This window comes from Azolla caroliniana, unplaced genomic scaffold (genome assembly GCF_043228905.1).
Source record: "Azolla caroliniana isolate FFs.n. ecotype wild unplaced genomic scaffold, voAzoCaro1.0.p SCAF_1356, whole genome shotgun sequence".
Taxonomy (NCBI): Eukaryota; Viridiplantae; Streptophyta; class Polypodiopsida; order Salviniales; family Salviniaceae; genus Azolla; species Azolla caroliniana.
In genome coordinates, this window is record NW_028231791.1 from 1 (window position 1) to 9514 (window position 9514).

The following is a 9514-nucleotide window of genomic DNA, read 5'->3' on the forward strand; positions in this document are numbered from 1 at the left end:
AGATGGATTTTTATCATGGATGTAATCAATTAACATGTAATTTTTGGTGATTAGGCTGATTAAATCAGCCTTGAATCTCATGTTTTCACTGTGTGATAAAGATCTAAATTTTGCTCACAGTAATATCTCAATTCATTGTATGTGCGATGTAAAGTTTAGATTTTATCTGATATCAATGCGCACAGTACGTGCGATCCAAGTAACTTCAACATAAATTTAAGGTTTTGTTGCTACACGTTTTCTATGTAGCAATGCAAGATTGCATAAATGTGTTAGTGGATATTTGCCGTATAGGTATGTTATGGTAATGATAACTTCAAAAAGTAGCAATGCAAGATCTTTGTATATATGAGACTGCTGATACATAATCTTCTATATTTTGCATGCTTTGTGTTCAGCAATGTAATGTTCCATGCATTTGTGACTTTGACCTTCTAACTATGTCACGAATATATGAATGGTATGTTCTTCAATGTTTTCGAGGTAACAATGTAAGGTGGGTTTAGGTATGCTATGTAATTATGCCTTTGCCATGCAGCAATGTAAAAATTGCGAAGATGCTCTGTATAATTTATAGTCTTCTATAATTTGAAAGCTTTCTTTGTCGCGATGTAAGGTTCTATAGATGTGCTATGGATTTGTGGCGTTGTATTTGATACATTGAGAAATGTAAGATTATGTACTTAATGGATCTTATGTGCTCTTCTATGTTTTCTGAGTAACAGTATATGATTGGTGTACATATGCTATAGATATTTGACTTCACTGTGTAGATATCTGGTCTCCCAAGTTTTGTTATGCTGCGCATACTTCCTTTGTTTCAATCTAAGATTCTGAAGATAATTTATTGATAGATTGAATCTGATCTTTTCAACAGGAACCTCTGGTTGTCGCCACTATGGCTGTAAACAAACATTTTCGTAATGAGAAACGAATGCCATCATTCTATGTTATGGCCACGATCGGTGTTTTTATAGCACTTTGTTTGATAGGGATGTGGATTCTGAGCACTCCTTCAGGAGAAGAGGTTTCAAATAAAGTAGAACCTGTGCATAAGACTAGTGAGGGAAATTATAAAGAGATAACTGACACTCAACAATTTGAAGAAAGTACTACTGAGATCCAACAAGAAACTGAAGGAAAGAATAATGAAGAAACGAATAATGAAGAAACAAATAATGAAGAAAAGAACAATGAAGAAAGTTCTCAGGCAGAGACTCCAGAGCCAAAAACTGAGGAAAAAGGATCAAGTGAATATGATGATAAAGAGAAGGAGAAAGAGAGAGAGAAGACAGAGGAAACTCCTGCTGAACATGAGGTAGATAATAGGGAGGAACGTCCACCAGATGAAGAACCACCAAAACTGAAAGAGAATGAATTTGAAGAGAATGGAGCAGCGCAATCCGAGATTCAAATCGAGAACAAAGAGATTACAAACAACTGGGAAACTCAAGCGAGCGAATCGAAAGAAGAGAAAGAGAAGGTTGAAGAAATTAAGGAGAAGATAGAAGAGAAAACCGAAGAGGCTTTGACCTTGGATGAGAGCACAACGGGAACACCATATTCTCAAAGAGAATGGGAGATTTGTGATTTTGAGGGAGCAACCGATTATATACCATGTCTAGATAACAAAGAAGTGATAAAAAGTCTTCCTAGTACTAAACATTATGAGCATCGTGAGAGGCACTGCCCGAGCTCAGCACCTACTTGTCTCGTTCCTCTTCCACAAGGGTATTGCTTACCAATTAAGTGGCCTCAGAGTCGAAATGAGGTACTCTGTTCAGTTTTTATCTCTATATTTTGAACTCAGATGATATCCTTGGTTTCTCTTTTATTTATCCAAATGCCCATGGTCAACTACTGAAAGAGAGAAAGAGGGGATGAACTGAACTTATATGATTGTGCAAATAGTACATATAATTGAGATCATATAAACTATTATTTCTTAAATAGTATATGACTTTCAGTAGGGGGTTTGATCAAGGACAGTTGTGGCATAATGAAGACTTGGGAGGCATTTGGGGAAGTATTGAAATACTTGGGTATTTGGGTGTTTTTCCTGATTTTCAAATGTGTTTATTATGGTAGTAATCCAATGACACTAACATCTGTATAGTGTTTATCGTTGTTTCATACCTTTTGTTGTGTGTTTCACGGATTCGAAGAAATTATCCTATATAGCATCCAATGCCCATAACTGTCCTTGAACACCATTAATAACTCAATGTCTTATGCTTACAATGGTGCAGATTTGGTATAGTAATGTTCCACATCCAGGGTTGGTGTCTTACAAAAAAGATCAGAATTGGGTGAAGAAATTAGGTGACAAGCTTATATTTCCGGGAGGTGGAACTCAATTCAAGCATGGTGCACTTCACTACATTGAATTCATTGAGCAGGTCAAAGATAATCTCTTTTTGTTGCATGTTTGATTGATAAATAGTTGACATTTATGAATGCTATAGTCTTTCATAAACTGATTCAGTATTATGTTTGTTTATGCAAACTTGTTTATGTTTTCTGAATGAGCATAAATTAATGTGTGTATTTGTGCATGCATATACATCTTTATATTTATACATGTACATGCATACTGTCAGTTGATGTGGAATGGTGAGGAGGATTGGCATTCTTGTGAAAGTCAAAATTCTGCATTTGGTTCTAAATTCAAAAAATGAAGACCATTTAATGTGTTCTTAATAGACATTGCCTGACATTGCTTGGGGAAACCATACACGTGTTATTCTTGATGTTGGCTGTGGAGTTGCGAGCTTTGGAGGTTACATATTTGAGAAGGAGGTGATTACTATGTCCTTTGCACCCAAGGATGAACATGAAGCACAAATCCAACTTGCTCTTGAGCGAGGAATCCCTGCAATTTCAGCAGTAATGGGAACCCAAAGACTTCCTTTTCCAAGCAATGTTTTTGATGCTGTTCATTGTGCTCGTTGCAGAGTGCCTTGGCATGTCGAAGGTAGGATTTCAGTTTGCTTTTTTCCCAAGGAAAAACTCCCTTCCAATATCCCCAAATGTTGCCATGTTTTTGTTATTACCTCAAATACCCTCGTCAACCTGAAATAGAGAAACAGGGGGATAATCAAAACCTACAGAACTTTGGGGACATTGAGGAAATAAAGAAAAACTAAGTGGTGTTTTGGGAGTTTTGTTCTCCTTTCTTACCTGTAGAATGGCTTAAAGTTATTGTTAGTGATTTGATAATCTTTTATCTTTGTGCAGATGGCAAGCTTCTCCTTGAGCTGAACCGCATATTAAGGCCAGGGGGATATTTTCTTTGGTCTGCAACTCCTGTTTACTGGAAAGGTGAAGAAGATCAAGGCATTTGGAAAGGTTAGTCTGACATTCTCAATGTCTAGAAGTTTTGAAAACTTGGCTTGCTAATAAACTGGTTACCATAATTTGTTACTGATCAATTTTGGGATGTATCATATATGGAAGCATAGATATCTGCTAGTTTTGGAATCGATGACTGATTATATACATGGTTATGTCAATTAGGATGTTCCTAGAATTTGTGGTTATAATTAGTTTTTCAAAAAGTCATGGATTGATAGCATAGTTTTAGTATAGCACGTGCTTTTGGTACTATCTCTGTTTCTCGAATTTTGCATTCCTTGCTTATTTTGGGGGTTGTATTTACGTTTTATGTTCCCATGATAAAGCTCTTCTAAGAGAGGAAAAACTAAAAATTACTTATAACATTAATATGAATGGTTCATGCTGCAGAAATGGTGGCCATGACAGCGGCCATGTGCTGGGATTTAGTTGCTCGAACTACAGATTCCTCTACAGGAATTGGAATTGCTATTTTTCACAAGCCAGCATCCAATTTCTGCTATGAAAATCGGCAGAAAAATTACCCACCATTATGTGAAGAGAATGACAAAGCAGATGCAGCTTGGTAAGATTAATAATTTTCTTCCAACCGTCAATAGAAGTTGCATTTGCTGATTATGTTATCCCAAAAATCTTGATAAATGGATTACCTGCATATTATTACTTATCTGATATTCTCCCAAAAAGTTTATAAATACATTTGCAGATTGTTACTTGATCTCTCCTCTGAATGTGAAATATATCTCATTATTACCATAGGTACATCCCAATGACCTCATGCATTCACAAAATTCCATCTAACGAGGAGGCCCGTGGTATAGAATGGCCACAACAGTGGCCCTTACGGCTGACATCGGCACCCGCATGGTTAAGTAATGAAAAAGGTGTATATGGAAAGCCAGCTGCAGCTGATTTTCGATCTGATACAGAACACTGGCACCGTGTTGTGGAAAAGTCGTATCTGCGAGGTCTTGGTATTGATTGGTCCAGTGTCAGAAACGTGATGGACATGAAGGCAGTCTATGGAGGGTAATTGATTTATTAGTTTTTGTTTAAGGAAAACACCAAAATACCCTCTTAACTATTTAGGTATTCACTACAGTATCTTTAAATTTCCAAACATTACCAGGTTATTGTTCTGTAACATAAGAGATTCTGGGAATTTGGGAAATTAGCTGTATTATTTGTAGAAAAACACCATAATTGATCTAATTTATTGGTTATTTACCTAGATACGTATAAGATTTGTAAAATTTCCAGTATACTCCCATATGAATATGGTAAACACCAATGTACCTGTAACTTGCTGTATTTTTCCAGTAAATTTTCCAAAAATTAGCAGAAAATGCCTCTGTAGTACAAATGCTACTGTCATTGAGGAGTGTTCTGGAAATTTATTGGAAACTTCTGTGTATTATTTGTTTAGGAGACACCAAAATACCCGTACTTATTGTTGGGTATGTTCTGTGAATGTTTGGAAACTTGGGGGTATTTCTAATGTTAAATACCCGACAAGTTATGGATCAATATTATATATACCCAACAGGTTAGGGGTAAAAATAGTGTTTTATACCCTATATGGTGTGTGGTGTTTTGCCTATTTTGTTTTTTGGGATCCTTTCACACTGGAAGTTGTCTTAAGTGATTTTCTTTTTTATTACCACAGTTTTGCTGCTGCCTTGGCATCTCAATCAGTATGGGTTATGAATGTGGTACAATACGATGCACCAGATACATTGCCGATCATATATGACAGGGGTCTTTTTGGAATCTACCATGATTGGTGTGAATCTTTCAGTTCATATCCAAGGACATATGATCTTCTCCACTCGGATCATCTTTTTGACAAGCTTAGGAAGAGGTAAACATGAAAGAGTACTATCAAATGTTTGCCTGAGCAATTGGATCTGATAACTTAATAACATACCTATGATCTTTCAAATGTGTAGATGCGACATAAAAGGCACTGTTGTGGAGATGGATCGTCTTTTGCGGCCACAAGGGTGGGTAATTTTCCGTGAAAAGCTGGAAAGTATCACAGAAATAGAGTCACTTATCACTTCATTACATTGGGAAGTTAGGATGAAGTATGCAAAAGAACCTGAGGGGCTCTTGGTGGCTCAAAAAACATTTTGGAGACCTTAGACAAACAATTTCACGTGATGGTTTTGGAGAATTTTGAAAATTTCATGTCAATATGAAAATCATTATATCAAGAAATCGAAAGTTTGTAGTGCAAGTGATGTCAATCCAAATGTAATGGTAATCATGACATCAGGCAAGAGACCACTGAATCCAATGGATTCAGTTGTAATTTTCTTTCCTGCCTAATGAGAGGTTTGATTTCACAATTATCTTTCCAAAGTTCAGCTTTATTCAGATCTCACATCAATGTGAATGGTTATGATAAGAAGGATCAGTGATTAATCACTGCCTGTGGCCATCTAGATTGTAATCCTTGTTTATGTAGATTGAAAATATGCATTGTTTAGCATGGACTTAGAAATGGGATTTGTACTTAAAAATCGGATTGGAACCACAACTATTTTTTTATAAGAATTTAATTATTTGTGTTTATAACAGTTTGTACTGTCTCCATACCCCACCTTAGAATGCGCAAAAATCCTTTCTTGTAAATTTCCATTTAACTGAGCTGGTTGGTCAAGCCATATTGTTAAATTCCTAAAGAATCTCAATGCCCTTAAAAAATGCAGGATGTTTTAATACATCATTAATCCAACTCTTGGTTTACAGCTTGAACTGACAGAAAAGGTGCAGTGTCATCTTGAGGTCGAGGTGACAATGCCATGTGTGCTCTGTGATCCTCCATGAATTTTTGGCTAGACCTATCAAATTACTAGGTTTGATGAGCTCTATTGTGGGGTTCAATTGAAAAACAAGGAGACACATTGCCTTCCAATTCATTCCCTGTTGGTAATGACAAATTATGAGGTTGAAAGCAAATCTTTCACTCCTAGTTAGTCAAGCTATACATGCAAAATTATTAAATAGAGGATGTGGTGACACTAGTCATGTCAAAATAGGAAGAGGATTCTCATTCACTTAAGCTCAACATTTTAGAGCATCATGTTCTTTCCGGAATGAATCCAACCAGCAATTTATCTTGCCTCACTCTAATACATAACATGTAGGGGTCTATGAATCCTATTGCCCTTGAAAAGATTTGTAAACATGATATAGGGATTGACAATGGGTCTAGGGGAGGATTATAGCTGTAGTACACCCATGTCTGGCAACTTCGATCTAAACAAGAGAACAATGGTTTTGGGGAGCTTTGCCAATGCTTCTCACAACCAACTACCCCACCACATCTCTAATGTGGATGCCAACCTGTGCCTTTGTAGATGCACTTGTATGCTACAATATACTCCATCAGACTACTCTTGCTGGGGCTCATAGGTCATGTACTTCGCCTCCCAAAGACATTCCACTTTCTAGCATTTAGCTGAAGGGATTTGTAGCTTATTTTCACTTCAATACAGGTAATTTCAAATGATGGATTTATGCGAACTTGCTTTAATTTGCTGACACTGACTGATATATTTTTATTTCAACTTTGCATTTGTCAGCTGAGGTTTGCTGTATCATTTTAATTGCCCTTGGAAAATCATCAAAATGTGAAATTCACAAAATGGTGACAGCTAAATTACAATCCATTTTTTATTACCCTCTTACATTCTAATAATCCCAAAATGACATTGGGATAAAATCTTCGTATAGTAAATTTGCTGGCATAGTGAACTTCGCTAATACGAGTAATACATCATAGGAATTCATGTCAAAACGGGGATCCTGAATCCTGCCATTTCTGGTTAGAATCAAAATTTCTGGTTTAAGCTTCTAGATTGGAAATTTACTTAGTAGTATTCATTGCTGGCAAGGTTTGGTGTTCCAATTAAACAAATATTATAGTTTTCTGTTAAGTAGAGAGCGATTAATAATTAGATATCGTAACATCCTTGAGCATTACAAATCAATATTTGATTCATGGCTTGCTATAGAACAACCTTCATTATCTGTAAGCATGTGCATCCTTCCATAAATTTCATGGTTGTCGTAAAATAACTTTGATTATCTGTAGGCATTTCTAATCAGTGTAATCATCCTTCCAGTTCTATCTTTTCGTAGAATACAGCAATAGCTATCAAAATGAAGATTTCAAAAGCGTTTGGAAGTGCAAGGATTTTCAGACCAAGATATGCAAAAAAAATAATATTTATGTGCTTATACAAGTATCTGTTCAATAGCTTTCAAAGCCTTGTAGCATTAGTCTATGTGCGGTGTAATTGCAAAACTTGTATGGTAAAAAGTGTATTTATGGTTTATATAGATGTATGATTGGTGTTTTGGTTCTGCCAATGTGTCTGAAATGATAGATTTTGAAAATTCATTTCCATGTTATGTGCGTCCAGAACCACAAATTTATCTTCAGGGGAACCATGAAGCATTGAGATACTTTGCCAAGAATGCAAACTTGTCCGTAGCCTCATCAATCTATAAAAAAAACCAATGAACATTATGATAACTATGGTGCATATACATTATTTTTGTACAAGAACCGATTGGACTGTGTACGAAAACCTCATACCAGCTTCTGTGTTGGACGACCACATCCATGTCCAGCTTTTGTGTCAATGCGGCCAATAATAGGATTTGTTTGCTTTCTTGCCTTCGAACTTATACAAAGCTTGTATTGCAGTGTCTAGTGGTCAAAACAAAAGTGTGTTTAGCTTGCCGTATGACATAATTCAATACATACTGTAGTGTGTTTATAGCATTTGATGTATGCATGATAACAAAACAAAACCTTCTGTCAGGTACTTTACTAGAATTGTAAATTTCCTAAGATTAGTAGAATGCGTTCATGTGGTTGTAATTTTTTGTACTTCCAAGAGGTAGTAATCTGGCAAATTTTGGAAACTTCGATCATGTTCTTGTAAATGCCCAACAAGTTAGGGGTGGTCTTTTCCGGAAACAACTTACCGCCAGATGTTTCAAGGAATGATGTGGAACAACTCTATCATCATGATCTGCGGTGAGCAACATGATTGCCGGATACTGGACTCCTTCATTACCAATGTATTCCCAAGGCCTCTTTACATTATGAAGTGGAGAATATCTGCATGCATCACATATCCATGGTTAATATCACCCGCTATATGTGAATGAGTTTATCTTGATTCTATATGTGAAGTAACAATAAATAAAATGATGATACTTAATGCAGATTAATACAAATTAATACGATACGTGAAGATGTGACAATTAATAAAATACTAATATTTACATATCGATTTTTAAGTCGTGTTCATTCTATATACAAAGTTTGTGTTGATAAACAAGGCCATCATCACATTTAGATTAGTTTATATTGTTTATATGTGTATGGTTTGTGCTCATGAATACAATGAACATACTTAAATGTAGATGGTTCATCTTGAATCTATAGGTGGATTAATTTATAGCTGATTCTATATATGGATGAATTCATACTGATGCTTAGATGTTACTAATTACTTATCCTTACTTGATTAACCACTGGAATTCATCTTCTTTCTCTGAACAGCCATATTCTGTCGTCCATGCATGCCCTAACAGAGTTGTCACCAAGATATTGAGCTCCATTTTTATGTTTTCTATTTGATCCCTTACAAGGCTAGAGAGATATTTGCATTACCAATAGTAAAGTGGTGGAATCGCAACATATCCATGACACCAACGTGAGCCATAGCACACCCAAACAAATCTGGTCTCTGTTGTTTAAATCATACAGAAATCAGTTGATCATTTTGCATTACAAGGAGCTAAACCAGGTTTTTATTTGATCTTATTTTACTATGACACTTTTTTGACAGAAAGTGTATATACATACGCGATTGACACATGAGGCGATAAGGAGTCCTCCATTGCTTGCTCCATCTATACCTAATTTTCCTGCTCTTGTATAACCTTTGTTGATTAAGAACTTGGCACACGATATGAAATCGTCAAAACAATTCTCTTTCCTGGATAATGAACCATCCTTGTGCCATTCTTCACCATATTCCCCACCACCACGGATGTTTGCAAAAGCAATTACACCAGCACAATGATGAGCAAAGATTATTCTTGGAACACTGAAAAACGGAGTGAGGCTGCT

General features: G+C 36.0%; 2 protein-coding genes across 3 annotated transcripts; one reads left to right on the forward strand and one right to left on the reverse strand.

Annotated features, from left to right (window-relative positions):
* The first annotated feature begins 850 nt into the window (after window positions 1–850).
* LOC147847203 (putative methyltransferase PMT23) lies at window positions 851–5934 on the forward strand. Of its 2 annotated transcripts, XM_087339449.1 has the most exons (8): window positions 851–1771; window positions 2250–2399; window positions 2704–2974; window positions 3238–3348; window positions 3745–3919; window positions 4114–4383; window positions 5021–5215; window positions 5304–5934. In XM_087339449.1, the coding sequence occupies exons 1-8, from the start codon at window positions 899–901 to the stop codon at window positions 5497–5499; spliced, it is 2241 nt and encodes a 746-aa protein (XP_087195575.1). In that variant the 5' UTR covers window positions 851–898; the 3' UTR covers window positions 5500–5934. The 2 variants fall into 2 exon arrangements, with proteins under 2 accessions (XP_087195575.1, XP_087195576.1); XM_087339450.1 differs by lacking the exon at window positions 5304–5934 and having other exon boundaries at window positions 5021–5219.
* Window positions 5935–7725: 1791 nt separating this feature from the next.
* On the reverse strand, window positions 7726–9511 carry LOC147847204 (uncharacterized; the record flags this gene model as incomplete). Its single annotated transcript, XM_087339451.1, has 6 exons — window positions 7726–7869; window positions 7964–8077; window positions 8359–8494; window positions 8903–8966; window positions 9053–9128; window positions 9248–9511. Coding segments are annotated over 6 exons (720 nt in total), but the record flags the coding sequence as incomplete, so codon positions are not given.
* Window positions 9512–9514: the final 3 nt, after the last annotated feature.